The sequence below is a fragment of the Bactrocera dorsalis genome, chromosome 1 (genome assembly GCF_023373825.1).
Source record: "Bactrocera dorsalis isolate Fly_Bdor chromosome 1, ASM2337382v1, whole genome shotgun sequence".
In the NCBI taxonomy this organism is placed as follows: Eukaryota; Metazoa; Arthropoda; class Insecta; order Diptera; family Tephritidae; genus Bactrocera; species Bactrocera dorsalis.
In genome coordinates, this window is record NC_064303.1 from 86,732,291 (window position 1) to 86,747,262 (window position 14,972).

The 14,972-nt window shown below is 37.7% G+C and overlaps 4 protein-coding genes across 8 annotated transcripts in view; 2 read left to right on the top strand and 2 right to left on the bottom strand.

Annotated features, from left to right (window-relative positions):
• Positions 1-632: 632 nt before the first annotated feature.
• LOC105223919 (androgen-induced gene 1 protein) lies at positions 633-2,135 on the top strand. Its single transcript, XM_011201813.4, has 4 exons — positions 633-873; positions 951-1,121; positions 1,188-1,411; positions 1,484-2,135. The coding sequence occupies exons 1-4, from the start codon at positions 772-774 to the stop codon at positions 1,815-1,817; spliced, it is 831 nt and encodes a 276-aa protein (XP_011200115.2). The 5' UTR covers positions 633-771; the 3' UTR covers positions 1,818-2,135.
• On the bottom strand, positions 1,918-7,126 carry LOC105223918 (protein smoothened). 3 transcript variants are annotated; one of them, XM_049446478.1, is made up of 8 exons: positions 6,846-7,126; positions 6,325-6,777; positions 5,781-6,262; positions 5,091-5,711; positions 4,874-5,032; positions 4,446-4,812; positions 4,055-4,376; positions 1,918-3,978 (listed from the first exon to the last, which is right to left on the bottom strand). In XM_049446478.1, exons 2-8 carry the CDS (start codon positions 6,757-6,759, stop codon positions 2,816-2,818), a joined length of 3,549 nt encoding a protein of 1,182 aa, XP_049302435.1. In that variant the 5' UTR covers positions 6,760-6,777; positions 6,846-7,126; the 3' UTR covers positions 1,918-2,815. The 3 variants fall into 3 exon arrangements, with proteins under 3 accessions (XP_049302435.1, XP_029405147.2, XP_049302434.1); XM_029549287.2 differs by having other exon boundaries at positions 6,325-6,781; XM_049446477.1 differs by having other exon boundaries at positions 6,325-6,781; positions 6,842-7,126.
• Positions 7,127-9,357: 2,231 nt separating this feature from the next.
• LOC105223920 (intraflagellar transport protein 46 homolog) lies at positions 9,358-10,915 on the bottom strand. The gene is made up of 2 exons (XM_011201814.4): positions 10,559-10,915; positions 9,358-10,477 (listed from the first exon to the last, which is right to left on the bottom strand). The coding sequence occupies exons 1-2, from the start codon at positions 10,700-10,702 to the stop codon at positions 9,449-9,451; spliced, it is 1,173 nt and encodes a 390-aa protein (XP_011200116.2). The 5' UTR covers positions 10,703-10,915; the 3' UTR covers positions 9,358-9,448.
• A 964-nt stretch (positions 10,916-11,879) lies between these two features.
• Positions 11,880-14,972, top strand: part of LOC125775789 (uncharacterized) — a 162,221-nt gene continuing 159,128 nt past the window's right edge. For all 3 annotated transcript variants that reach the window (XM_049446579.1, XM_049446580.1, XM_049446581.1), the window contains exon 1: positions 11,880-12,696. The gene's annotated coding sequence lies outside the window, so the exon portion shown is untranslated. The remainder of the gene's footprint in view (positions 12,697-14,972) is intronic.

Genomic DNA, 14,972 nt, shown 5'->3' on the forward strand with positions numbered 1-14,972 from the left:
AGGCTCAGACGAACATAAATCGACTCAGCTTTTAACGCTGATAATTAATATACATATGCGTATCTGTATATAATTGGTTACCCAACTTTTCCCTCTGGGTGTAACGAATTACGTGACAAACTTAATAATCAGTTATAACAATTAACTTTTATTATAAAAAACTAGTTTGACACTGACGAAATAGAGTAGAAAGAGATTTAGGAAGCGCGAAAGGTGAGTAACGTAAAAGTTAAACAAATCTGTCTCTTGGGAAAAATAAGATTTTTTCTACTCACATGAGTGTACTTATGTAACTGCGGTTTTTAAATTTCTATTCAAACAATTATTCTATTTGCTACTTGAATTTATTTGATATTGATTTTATTTTTGTAAGTGCAGCACTAAATTTGCTTAAATGGCTTATTATAGCACTTTTTATCCCAACACATACAATTTATTCTTAGTTTTCATTTACAATCAAATTTTATACACAAATGCTTATGCTCGTTTTGTAACCGGCAAGTAAATCCAAAAACAAAAATTCTACCACCTCATTGTTGTATGTTCTCTGAGCGTGACGCATTACTAACACTTCACTAAGTAATTTGTTTGCTCAGAAACGTGAATGCGTGTTATCTCTTGAACAGTTTGGGAACAAATGTAAACGAAAGTGACAAAACTTGGAAAGATGTGAAAGTGTCGGAGAATACTATGTAGTTGCCAAGTGGCAGGTAATAAAACATTACCTACAGAAGTGTGTTTTATTTGGAAATTGGAAAATTACTACCAAAGATGACAAAAAGTAAGAAACGGCTAAAGGAAGAGCTGGTGGCGAAAGCACAGGCCACTGTTGTTGAGGAACGTCTAACAACGACAAACGACGCTTATACACAGGTTCATTTGAATAAATGTTTAGAAAATGCATGTGTTTGTGAATGTAAATTGTTTATTCAATTATTATTTATTTCAAGGGTGCCTTCTGCTACCTCCGCTTGCTCACACACACTATAGGATTACTGCAATTTGCCTATGGCATCTACTATCATTGGTTCAATGTGCATTGGCCGCAGCACTTGCAGGATGAGGAAGAGTTGAAAACGCGTTGGGGTGGCAAATTTAAATATCTCACATTTCTCGATGTGGTTTGTAGTCTATAGATCGGAAGTTTTAATTTGCATATGTATGTAATTATCCTTGTCTTTCTGTAGATAGTGCAAGCTCTTTATCATCTAGTGGCGTTACTTAATGATATTATGGGTTCTAATGCAGTGGGACCGCCACGTACAATGCCTGGAATCCGTAAACTTCGTGATTATATGTTTGCTGCATGGGCTTTTCCCATCGCACATAATGTATGCATCTCTTTTTGGGTTATATATGCTTACGATCGAGAACTTATATTCCCATCAGCGCTAGATGCAATTTTCCCAAAGTAAGTTTTATGTGTTCTAATTTTGTAATTTTTATTTTAAACACATGTTATACTTGTAATTTATTTCTCTAGCTGGCTCAATCATATCGTTCACACCAATGTGGCTATGCTCGGCATACTCGATATGTTCACTTGCTTCCGCCAGTACCCCAGTCGTACTGCCGGCCTCACTGGCACTATTGCATTTATGGTGCTGTACCTTATTTGGATGCACATTGTACGTTTCTTTTCGGGTCATTGGGTATATCCACTGCTGGAAGTTCTTAATTTACCTATGCGCTATTTTATGCTCAGCGCCATGCTAGCTTTTACCGTATGCTGCTATTTCCTTGGTGAATTTCTGAACAATACTATTTGGAGTCCAGAACTACGTTTGCTGAAAATTAAAAACGCCAAGAGTGAATAAATGGAATCGATAAGAATCTGCGCAAGTCGCACATCTGTAAAAACAACAACAATACATACAGTTTTACCACTGCAAAATCTAGCTTTAAACAACGAAAGTGTTGATGTATTATGATTTGAGTACTTTTACACAGTACCGTAATCATTTATGTATCATTTTTATTGACAATTTTGACATTGTATAATTTCATAAATACAATAGAATCCTACGTTTAAAAATGTTCAAAAAATCTTAAGGCACTAATAACTATTTCTATATTTGAGCTTTCTCGTTGATTTCATGCAGTAATTTAAATATATAGAAAAATTTATAAAAATATTTTCTGTATTTTCACTTACTTTAATTACAAAATTAGTACTTTTATGCTATAAAAGTAGAATTATAATCTATATTACAAAAAAGGTATGTATAAATATATGCTTAAATCATATCAAGTCAGTACAGAAGTTTTATAGTATATGAGTATATTATAAAAATGCATAAATACATATAAATGCAATATTCGTGATTTCGGTATCAAAATGAGTATTTTCAGACAATATTTTCGTTATATAAAAACATGCGAAACAAAGCGTAGTTACGGTAAATAAAATACCAATTTACAGAACTATAACTGTTTAAACGGTACTCGTTAATTACATAAAAAAAAGAAAAAAAAAAAACGTTAACTTCGGCGGCGCCGCAGCTATACATGCATCCGAGTTTCGTGAAGACATTTTGTCAAATACAAAAATTTTTCATACAACGACTAGATCTCCAACGTTTCGTTTTCGGTGCTACTAATTGCGTAGCGAACTTAATATACTCTGCTCAGGGTATAAAAATGCAAAAAAAAAATATATAAGTGCATTACACATAAAGCACTAACTTTTATACTTAGTGCTACTAAACACTTTGCTTTACATTATCCGCTGCTGCACATTTTGGACTTTCGCTGACAATGACCTTATGCGACTTTCTTAATTGTTACTTTCATCTCCTTGAGATTCTATTTTTATTTACTTCGATGGCAGCAACAATAACTTCAACTTCTCGGATTCGCTTAAGAGCGTTGTTTCCCTGTGCTTGTTATTGTTGTTGCTCAACAATGTATTCATTTCGGTGGCGTCGATGGCTTCGTTAGCATAATCATTTTTCTGTTTCGCAGTCTTCGCATTCAATTGCCGCATTGCCAACTCCAATTCGTCTTCCTCATTGGAAGAAAAATTGTACGTTTTCTTTTTGCATAAGAGCGTGTGCTTGTTATTGTTGTTGCGCAACAATGTATTCATTTCGGTGGCGTCGATGGCCTCGTTAGCATAATCATTTTTCTGTTTCGCGCTCTTCGCATTTAATTGTCGCATTGCCACCTTCAATTCGTCTTCGTCATAGGAAGATAAATTGTGCGTTGCAATTTCGAAGGCATTCGCTTGTATGCCCACATCACAGCTTGTTTTGCTGTTACGCGAGTGCGGCTTGCCTGTAGAGTGCGCCGAGTAGGAGCTGTGCAATGTCAAACCTAGCGGTAAGTCGAGTTCGGAGGAAGTGCACGAAGAGGTGATGGAATCACCAATTTCCACGATACCATCACCATTGAGATCACGTGCTAAATGCAAATTCAAATCAGATATATTCAACGGATCCTCCTCGTCGTTGCTGTGGTTGTGCAACAAAGCGGTCGCGGCAACATTCGAGCGCATTGAACTGTGCTTTCTGCTCTTGTTGCTGCGCTGTGAACGACGACTGTTGCTGTTAGCAAGCACGGCCGCAGCGGAGCATGTTGCAGTGGTCGCAGTGTTGGTCGCCTGTGATTTACGTGAATGCCGGCTACGTGTAGAGTTGCGTGAATTGCGGTTACCGCCCGATTCATTCGATTTCTGCATATTCTTTAACAGATTCTCTAAAGCGATCTGTTTCTTAGCATTGCGTTCGCTTGTTTCAGCGTTTATTTCTTCGATACGTGCACCTGCATGAGCATGAGCCACATTGTTTTCGTCATTATAGTTGGAATCGTCACTTAAATCCTGTTTAAGCAGTACATCTAAGCGAGAATCTTTTATTTTGAAGGAGGCATGTGAATTTTCCTCCTCAGAAGAGCTGCTCAAACCTTGCTGCTGCAGGAAAGGCATAAGCAACTGACCGTTTTTGGCCAAAAATTCACTGATATCGGCCGGGTCCAAACCTGTGAAGAAACAAAGTTTATGCCATTATGTTGTAACGTAATTATTTTTATATAAACTATTTGTGTGTGTATTTACCAGCATTGGCGCTTCGTCGCTTCATCATTTTACCCCCGTGCGTATGGTGTTTCTTTGTACTTTGCTGTGCAAAGAGGCCGACCTTGTGACTGACATTTGGATATGTCGTCTTTTTTAAAGCAATGACCTGCGACTCTATGGAGGTACTGCTTTCCCGTCGTCCACTATATTTACGCCCAGTTGTGGCTGCCGACATAAAGTCACGACGTTTATGCGTACGTTTATTGGTGGCAGTTGCATGTTTACTACTGTGATGATGATGATGGCCATTGCGTGTGCGTGAGGCGACTTTTGTTTTCATTTCGGCAATTTTTACCGACACCTAAATATTTAGATTTAAATAATTACATAAAGGCACATGGTACGTTACTTAAGTGTTGACAGCAGTTACCTGAGAGTCGACAGAATTGCGTCGTGATTCTACGGAAACATGTCGTACACTAAAACTGATCTCCGAGTCCACGGAGTTTTTACGTGGGCCTTGACTTGATGAGTTTGTGGTGCCCGCACCGGTGAGTGCCATCCGGCGTTTCACAAATTGTGGCAAATAATTCGCCCACGTTGAACTGATTTCATTGGTTTCAGATGAGTTTAAATCATTTACATCAAAATTCAAACCTACAGGGTCGGTGTGCGTGTTGTAAAGTGTTATGGAGAGTCTACCCTTATCCTCGAACTCTTTGCGTTTTGCCCAAGTCTGAGCGATCACCTTGTGTTTTGGCATTTTTATTTCCTCTACAACTTCCTTTCCGCATTTCCTACATACGTAAAAAAAATATTTAAAACGATTTTAATAAAAAAAACTTATAAAATACATACTTTCTTATGTAGCGACGCCAGGTGCCAAGCGACGATGGTGTCCAGCACCAAGTAGACATGACAATTCCCGAGCCAAAGAGGCAGATCAAATGCAGCTGCAGCAACGCAATACTAGGACGATTTTCGATTCGGCACTTTTCCTCGGTGGCAATGCGACAACTGAAATTGTGAAAGTAAATAAGTTTCCAGTCTTCAAATTAGACCATGATTTACTTACACTATGTATTTTCCGAGACTTTCAGCCCATTCGCGTGAATGATTAAACTCGTTTACATGACATGCAATGGCTGCTAATATGAAAATGAGTGTAAATATCGAACACACACCCATTCTAACAATGATCAGATGTATCTTATTGCTTGCCGATGTGGATTTGATATCGTTGGCAAAATGCTTCAGCCCAAATAGCATTATCATGCCGCGTGTAACAAAGTAGCCACCAACCAAAATAACGCCACACAAAGGGCCCAGCAATAACGCGGCCCGCATGGGATGATTTAGGTAACCAACAAAGCATATGCCAACCGTACTGTTGCCATCTACTTCGCTCAGTGCCATTGTGGTAATGGTAAGCACTAGCGGTAGGGACCACGCAACCAAATGGAAATATGAACCTTTCTTATCAATGCGATCTTGGACGTTGCCCACTGCACGCAGGTGCCAAGTGTAGGTGAGGAAAACAAACCAAACCATGGCTGCGGTTAGAAAGTAGTAGACAAGTACAAATACAATAATGCAGGATAGATTTTCACCGGCAGTCGGCTCTGAATGTCGCAGCGTACCATCTTTGCGACAAACGATATCCTCACGTGAACCGGGTGTGAATTGTGCCAGCCAACTAAGGTGTAATATTGTATAGTAAGTTTCTATTTCTATTTATTCAAGTTTTTAACATTTAGGTACTCACCCCAAACAGGAAATCATGAAGCATAAATTTATGTAAAACACAATCAAAGCTGGGTACTTATTAGCATTCTCCCAATCAATAATAAAAGTGGCTACAACAAACAAATTAGCTAAGAAACATAGTGTGCCCAGCCAGCTGATCAATTTGTGAATTTGTCGGTGTTCATCATCTGTATATAAAGGATCTTTGCATTGTACACCGCAACCTTCAATGCCAGGATAGTAACTGCTGCTGGAATCGGCTGGCACCAGTGGTGACAAACAGCTACCTGTTGCATTGAATTTCATATCCTGTACATCGTTGGTACATTTAGGTGGAAACAAAGTCTCATTGCAACGTAGGAATTCGGGGAAATACGAGGTATTGTAGAGTATGCGACATGGTTCCCATGTTTTGCGACACATTTCCACAGAGGGTAGGTAAACCATATCTTTGCCATTTATCTGTTCACATTTTGGCATAAACACAGAGCAGAGAAAAGGCTATGCGAAATATTGTGAATTAAATATTGTATTTTTATAAATAATGTAATATGTGTACTTACTTGTATTACGGCCCAACATTTGGGTACATTTCTAAGCGCACGATAACTACTTAAATGCTTTAACATTTGATCTTGGTTTTGGTAGTCGGTGAGATCTAAACTGGTTAAACTATATGTAATGTTAGCTCCAAAGCATGTGCTGTTTACGAGCCGCTCGCAACGACCATGACGCACACACTGTGTGTGTTGCATATCCAGGCCACGCCCGTCGAACCAAGGCTTATTGTCACGATTCTTCTTACCATTAATTCGATAATTGATTGTACCATTTATGGGCTCCAAATCGGTTTGTATAGTCACAGTGGTGGTTGACGTGTATGGCGTAACGAGTGTGTTAGCGTTCCGTGAAGAGACATCTCCTAGCGTTTTAGACAGTTGAATATAAACGCATAGTAACAAAAAGATACTTAACTGCGTTTTACTCCACTTGTCCATGCTACAATATTGTTTTGTCTTCCTAGAACAATCGCAAACTTTGTTGTTGAGTTATGCCGTGAAAAATATCATCAAAACTTACTCACTTCAATGCTAGCAATTTAATAAGGAATTTGCATAAACAAAAGGTGCTTTATTGAAATTCATGTAACATTTTAATTCATATTATAAAAGACGTGCACTCAATATTAAATTAAACACAAATTCGAAAGAAATCAAAACTCAACTCAGACCGCGGAAACAAACGGTTAGAAAATAAATGCCAGGTAAGATTGCAATGGACCACCCGGGATGCGAAAGAGAGAACAAAAACTAAAACAAAATAAGATATAAGAGAATGCAAAATAGAGATGCCATACCGATACCGTGTCGAAGGAGCCATATCAATTGTTCGTTATTACGAAAATATATTAGCGAAAGAATATTCGTTCGCACATTTTCTATTTGAGAGTATAAACATGTGAAAAGAAAATTTCTAAACAACATAAAGTTGTATATCAACAAAATATTCGAATTTTAATCCGTTTTGCAATTTTTTAATGACAAATTTTAATTAAAATTAAAATATTAATATTATAATTAAAATTTTATATTCCTGTAAAATTTCTAAAGAAGATCAAAAGAAAAAAAGGAAATTAAATTTTTAATACATGCTGTTGAGAAATATGGCTCTTGGAGGTTCTGTGATATCCGCCTTGGCATTGATAGGGATCCTAAGAACATCTTTCTTAAATACATAGCTGATGTTACTCTTTTCGTCGATGAGACTACCGATGAACTGCTTGTTTAGGTGAATCAGTACATACCGATATTGTTCGTTGAGTGGCGAGAGACAGATTGCAGTACCGCAAAATTTTGCCTATTTCATCAGGTGTGGAAGCACGGAAGAAAGCTAGAGGCAAGCGCCAGATCCGTCTTGGCCAAAGCCAAGTTAGTTTCTAGTCTAAGTTGGACTAGTTTCCTGCCAGACCTCTCCAAACCCAGCTAACGCTTCCTTATATAGGTCGACACATCTGACCAGCTTTTGTATACCACGGTGTCAAATCGCACTCTCATAATTTGGAAGTGATCCAGAGTTTCCATTGACCGCCTTCATGAAAACTGCGATGGCTAAGTCTTCCCCACTGCGTTGACTGTTTTGCTGAACATTGGTGCAGCTTCTGTGTGAGAAAAAAAGAGAGAGGATTCATTTTCATGTGACTTCTGCCGCTTGTTTATAGGCTGGGACCCACCCGGTTTCGTCGCCGATAAACACCCTTCTAGCTCACTCAAATGTTCTTGTATAAGGCTTAGATTTCTGAAGATTCTGACGATTGAAATTTAAGTGTGCTCTGTCCAATCCATAAAAAGGGTGACCACATAAATTGCAAAATAACTCTTGTCAACAGGTGCTACTTCGGACTGTGTAGCACCTGAGACTTTGAGAAGTAAAGATCTCTCTCAACGAAAAAAGACCAAACTCTACAAGGCACTTATTATTCCTGTCCTTCTATATGATGCAGAGACATGGACGATGACATCTGATGAGTCCGTGTTGTCGATGGAACGATGAGGAAATGAAGAGACAGCGGCTACGGTGGCTAGGTCCACGTACCCGCCCGGGGAGGCAGAGGAAGAGAAAGACCTCCACTCTGTTGGAAAGACGAGGGGTCCTACATTGCAGTTGGCGTCAAACAGCAAAAAGGAAGAATGACTGGCGCGCTATTGTAAACTCGGTTATAACCGCGACAATAAAGAAGTAGAAGAATATATATCTAAAGTATATTCTTAGGTAAGTATGATGACAATAGTACAACGTCTCGTAACCTTGAATTCTATGAAGTTCTATGAAGCTATAAGATACTCAGAACTTTTTAAATTAAACACACAGTGGAGAGAAACTAACATGCACCTCGCATATGTAAACAACCAGAATTCCTTTCGTCAATCATAAATTCCTGTGAACATGTGCATTCACCTGCATTCAGTGCCCGCACACTTTACCATTTGGCCACGGCTATCTTAACTGCCATGATTTAGTTCATTTGCCTAATCAGCGAATGCGGCGGCCCAATCACTGGCCGACAATGCAGCTCAATGCATCGCATTAGTTATGGAATAACCATCGACTAATTGAGGCTTAGCAGTAGGCGCAACGAGTAGAGAATCCGATTTAGTGGTGGTGTGTGTGTGTGTGTACGTTCATATCGGTAGTAGGTGAAGATCGTCGTTTGTTGGGGTGGCGATTAGGGCCAAATATTGACGCTGCGAAATGAGTTATTCGCTTACCGAAGAGTGCGTGGAGAGAGAATCACGTAATGAAGAGATTTACATCGGTGGGTGTGTGTGGGAGCAGCACAGTAATTTGGGTTCACACAAATGCCAAGAAATTCAATTAGAGCAATAATACCAAAACCGCGTTGTGTACAACATATCCAACCCTCTAAGGCAGAGACAGATTTAAACACAGTTATTCTGATTGAAAGCTTATTTTAAAGAATTAATCTGGAGTACAGATAAATAATTATAAAAGAATGACACAAATGAAACGAACAGTAATTTACCGTTACATAAAATTGTAGTTTGTATTGCGGTGCATATTTCTATATGTTAAATATTCGAAAATATCGCCGGACTTCAGAAAGCGTGGGCACATCAGACATTTAAGTAAGCGCTTACAAACATTTCGGCTATTTGATTGTTCTGTTAATCATTCCCATGCTTGATTGGCGGCCAAATATAGTGCGAACAAGGTCTGCACGCTCATTATGTAATGCACCTGTGTTTCTACAGGCCCCTCCACCTCGAATTGTTGGCACAGTGTACGCACATAACGCGCAACGTCCTCATCTTCCAGGCACTGCTGATACGCCTGTTGCACGGCTGCACTAGCATCAGCATACGAGCGCGGCCAATTCATCAACAAGGGCTCAATCTCTTTGCGCGGCTGTATATCATTCACGGTTTGGGTCATATGCAATTTCTCGACCTCATTAATCCACTTGTCAATTTCCTTAGGCGATTTGGCAGTTGGAATTAGTGAAGCCGATGCAGAGCGCGCATTGGAACCACTGCCAGTGAGCACCGAACGCAATTTCATATTAAGCAAACTCGGCTCCGATTGTTCGCCGGATGGCTCGTCAAGCAGGTAAATACCCATTTTATGTAAATATTCGTTGATTTCTTGCTGACGTTGAGGCTTCGATAGTGGCGGTATGGTGACCTTGAGGAAAGCGTCCACATCACCGACAGATGGTACAAAATCCGGTATGAAAGGTTGCAGGCGATAAGGTGTATCAATAGATTGCGGTGTATACTTTAATATGTACGGAAAGAGTTCTTTTAGCTCCTGATTTATTGGTAAATTTTCCCAATATTCAGGTTTGATAGACAACTGTTGCTCTGGCGGAGATGATTGTACGGCTGCCGCATCGCCAATAACTTCAATTTGAGGCTGTGGTGAAACGGCTTCATCCGATTCACTTTCGGATGGTACAATGAGTCCACCACCACCACTGCCACGCATCGGCGGCTTAGCGGACAATACATTGGCAGTACTGCGTGCGCTGCCCGGTCGTGTCTGTGGACGTTGGCTAGCTGTGCCGCGTGCTGAACCATCTATTAAACGCGGCTGCATTTCACTTACATCATCGTCGTCATCGTCATCGTCATCGTCATCCTCGTCATCGTGATCAATAATATCCTGCAATAGGCCGTCATCGTCGGTCGAGCTACCATGCTGCGGATATTGTAAATTTTAGAAATTTGTTGTATTATGCCTGTATAATTCTAAGTAATTACAAATAAACTGAAAGCTTACAATCTTACTGCGACGCAAAGTAGCGGTTCGATTAGTCGACGCGGTCCGACCACTGCCATTGCTTGGTATTCTGTCCATTTTAAAATTACTTAGATTCTTGGAATCTGGCCCACTAATGGAAATCTCCTCATCATAATAATTCATTTTAAGTCCTGGTTATATGAATACACTTATTTGTAGAGCTACAAAAAGTAATTTCACCGCAGAAAAAATAATTTCTTTTCAGCAGTAATTTTATTTGTTTGTTGTCACCGTGTTTGTTTATGCCGTTGCCTTGACAACTTCTATTTGTTTATGTTCTGCCTTCAGCTTATAGCACTGCCATGCGTTTGAAAAATGCTATTTCGCAAATATTAACTGTTTAATGTTATTTAATTAATGCGATTTGTAACTACTTTTTTTCAATTCTCATTGCTTGCATTTGTAATAAATTTCGTTATTTGCTTCTTCACATCACATCCGCTTTGACAGCCGCCTTTCCGTTGCATCATTTCGCAGCTGGCAATGCTGTGGTAATGTCAGCGCTAGTGTTACCGGACGAATTAAAGACATTTATATTTTGGGTTTGCTTTAAACAAACTAAATTGGTGTTTTTTTTATTTTTAAAGTGCATTTCTAAACCCTATCTTTATTTCCATGAAAATGAAGAAAATGAATTCTGTTATGCAAAAAGCCAGATACATTATATTATAAAATTGAATTTTAAAAACTTAAAATTTATAAAATATATGACTTTATAAATCTATAATGACATGAAGTTTAAATAATGCCATAATTCAATCATATAAGGTTGTGTCGATAGCCCAAAAACTACAATTTGTCAAAAGTGTTTAAAGCCATAATGTCAAAATCAGCTGTTTGGCTTTGTTTTTATGATTCAAAATAAAATTTTCGAACATTACAAGCAATGAAAATATTTTTTTTGAGTGATAATTGAATACGAATATATTATATACCATACAAAAAAAATTTTTGTGATTCAAAAATAAATTTTTCAAAGATTTCAACTAATAAAAATATGTTTTATGAGTGTTAAGTGAATACGAATGGATTGTAAATCATACAAAATCATCAAAAATGAAAAACAAAATATGGTTTTTTTTTACTTTAAGGCATAAAAAATGTTTCTGTAAGAAGCAGCATGCTCCGAAGTAGCACAAAATGTTCATAATTGAATCTTGATTCCTAACTAATCAAAATTCCCAACTTTGTTTCTGAAAAGATATCGAAAATATTTTGTACACTTTCTGAACTAGCCGGCAACATCACCAGCTGGCTGTTTTTATCGCTATTCCAATAGCAACGAATGCCAATTGGTGTTATTGCGCGTTGTTGCTTTCGACACGTCGGACGTCAAAGTTGTTTTTAATTCGTGTTTCTGTGGCGGTGGAAACGGAGTTTGTTTTGAATTTTTGGATTCGTAGCAAGCAAGTGTGCGATTATAAAATTTATTTTTCATATTATGTGCTTACGGTTTAACAGTATCTAATGGGAATACTCAAACCCGGTCTACTTTAACGGTTCGGAACTAATTCTTAACTTCATCTCTAGTGAGTTTGAGTGCATTTTGTGCGCGTAATACAGCGGCAAAAAACAAGTGTTAATTTTATGAAGCAGGAATATTAGATATTAAAGAATGAAGTGGCACTTATGTGTAACAAGAAAATAATTATACAACAATTAAATTATTTCCATATAAAGTGTGTTGCTAATCAAGTTAATCAAACTTCCAATGAAAAAGTGAAAAAAGTTTGTGAGTACATGATTAATTAAAAAAGTGTTATAATAATAATATTAATGTAAAAATAAAAGCAAGAGTGTCACTGTGCAGTAAAAATAAATATTAAACTTAATTAGGCGAAGTGAATTAATTGCCGCCATCCAAGAGTCGCAAGGCTACGATAACACGTTGATCACGGCGATTTAGTTACCAGCAAGTAGTGTATTTGTTGTTTGTGCCAACTCTGGCTAGGTGAGCGAACTTTTTAACCGATTCATGAAAAAGGATTAATGCTCTGTTACTTTGGTGTGGAGCACTCAGTAAAAAGCGAGTAAGACGACCAACACCGGCATTTTAAGTTCCATTGACAATAACAACAAAAGTGTGAAAAGTGCAAAAGCAAAAGCAAACACAAAAGGTGGGTAAATCAAAAGCACGCCGACTTGTTTCATGGGACAAACAAAAACTTTGTGTTCCTTTCATTACTATGTGTGTGTATGCGTGTTTTAATATAAAAAGTGAGGTTATTATCCCAAAGGAGGATATAAAAGGTATACACACCTACACATAAGCAAATGTAGAGTTAAGTTAATAAAGTGAATTGGTGGAAGCGGCTAGCAGCAAAATCAAAAGAATTTAAAAGTTTCCGTGGGAAGCTCCGAACTTTAAGTCTTTGCCTAGATATTTTTAGTGTTGTTGGTTAGTGGCGATTGGAAAGTCGAAAAGGGCAAACCAAAGAACAAAATTAATATCATTGGAATTTAGCAGAGCTAAGCTTAAATGGATCGATTTAAAGCGAAAATGATAATGTGTTGTTAGAACAGAAAGTTGTAAAGCATATACATATTTACATATCGCTCATTTGCTGCAAGACCGGCATAAATCAAAAAAGGTGATTTTTGAGTTAATGCTGCAGAATTGTTCGTTATATCATACTTCATGTTGAGTGAAAAATTCATATGAATACCTCTTATATGCTCTGCTTGAGAAGAGGTGTAAGGTTGGAGTCACCGTGTAAGGTTGTAATCAGTTGAAAACTTTAAACGCGTTTTCTGGAGAATCGATTTTTTTGACTTAAGCCGGTCTTGCAGCAAATGAGCGATATGTAAATATTTACGTATGTACTTATAGTATACATATGTATACGCAGATGTTTATATTCCTATAAATGGTTTGTACCGAAATCACAAGTTGGAAACTTGTAATGAATAAGGTTTATTGATGGCAGGACTGTTCTCATAGACATGCCTTGTTTAATTTTTAACTTAACACGATTCTCAGTGATTCATGGTAAATACAAATCGATAGTCCACTAAGAAAGTTGTTGGATTGTGGTAATATACAGAATATTTATAATACTGAGAAAAGTTGTTTTTCAAAATCTTTACCAAATTTTTCCTAAAAATACATAGATGCAGGTATATAAAATCGAAAGTAATAGTATTATCATACATTTTTTGTCGTATAATTTTTTTTTACAAAAATTTCTTTGAATGAAAACCATTAATATTTTTCCCACAATATTTTTATATTATCTATAATAATATATAATAATAATACTATGTCATAGTAATATTATCTGCAAACGGAAGTGTTCTGTCTATTTCGTTGAAATTAAACGTCGACGAGATCACGAACTTCGATTTCAGGTATCAAATAGTCGGTTATCACGATTGCCATTGACGGTTACGTTCTCACCGACATCATTTTTGAAGAAATATGGACTGGTGATTTCACCGGCCCACAAACCACACCAAACCGTATTTTTTTCCGGATGAAATTGCAGCTTTCGAATCTATTCAGGTTGTTCTTTGTCCCAAACGTGGCTATTTCGTTTGTTTACATACCCATTGAGCCAGAAATGGGCGTCATCGCTAAACAAAATTTGGCTCGAAAACGTCGGATCTTCTTGGAACTTTTCAAGAGCCCTTAGAGCGAAGCGATCTTCTTGCACAAGCTTTATTTTGTTTGGCTGCTATATTTTGTTCAGTGCGTGCTGGACGTGGTCCATTCGGTAGAATATTAACCAATAATAAATACTGAGTCTCCAGATGGATGATGGTGTGGCGAATAGTATGTTAAGTAGGCCGATTATGTTGACCATAAGTTGAGCGAACCGCGGGAAACACATTCTTTACGAACGTGAATTTTCATAATAAAGTTGGACGATATACAAACAATATTTGAACAAAAATAACCTGACAGCTCTACACGACGATCTATGAAAGAAGGGCCAACGAAAACTCTACTTGGATCACCCGCTATATGAACTGAAAAGGTTCTAGCTTGATTGACAGATCGTTCGAAAACAAAAAAATCTATAGTTTTGTCTTGAGGTACTAACCTAAACTAGAATATTACTAAATTTTACAGTTTTGATATGAAAAAATAAATATACATTTAATATACGGTGCCTCCGTCTCAAATTTTGAAATATTCCAGCACTTAAGCTACTTAAAGCTTATCTTAAAAACAAACAAAAGCAGAGCAACTAAAAATATGCAAAAACCAGGGGGAAAGCAAAAGGTCATAAGAAAAATATGTGCACTTACGAGTACACCAGGACAACACGCCTCTCAATTTTGTTGAGCATAAGCAGCCAACATAGTCTAGGCAGCTCAATAGAAGAAAGGAGATGGCAACGCAGCGAGCAACGTCTTTGTTTGTTTTGACTGGTTCGCTATTATTATTATC

Coding starts and splice junctions, on each gene's coding strand:
- LOC105223919 (XM_011201813.4), top strand. CDS start 772: ATGACAAAAAGTAAGAAACGGCTAAAGGAAGAGCTGGTGGCGAAAGCA. Junction 1,122..1,187: donor ATCTCACATTTCTCGATGTG/GTTTGTAGTCTA, acceptor GTCTTTCTGTAG/ATAGTGCAAGCTCTTTATCA. Junction 1,412..1,483: donor CTAGATGCAATTTTCCCAAA/GTAAGTTTTATG, acceptor TTATTTCTCTAG/CTGGCTCAATCATATCGTTC.
- LOC105223918 (XM_049446478.1), bottom strand. CDS start 6,759: ATGGACAAGTGGAGTAAAACGCAGTTAAGTATCTTTTTGTTACTATGC. Junction 6,263..6,324: donor AATGTTGGGCCGTAATACAA/GTAAGTACACAT, acceptor TATTTCGCATAG/CCTTTTCTCTGCTCTGTGTT. Junction 5,712..5,780: donor TTCATGATTTCCTGTTTGGG/GTGAGTACCTAA, acceptor ATTACACCTTAG/TTGGCTGGCACAATTCACAC.
- LOC105223920 (XM_011201814.4), bottom strand. CDS start 10,702: ATGAATTATTATGATGAGGAGATTTCCATTAGTGGGCCAGATTCCAAG. Junction 10,478..10,558: donor CTTTGCGTCGCAGTAAGATT/GTAAGCTTTCAG, acceptor CAATATCCGCAG/CATGGTAGCTCGACCGACGA.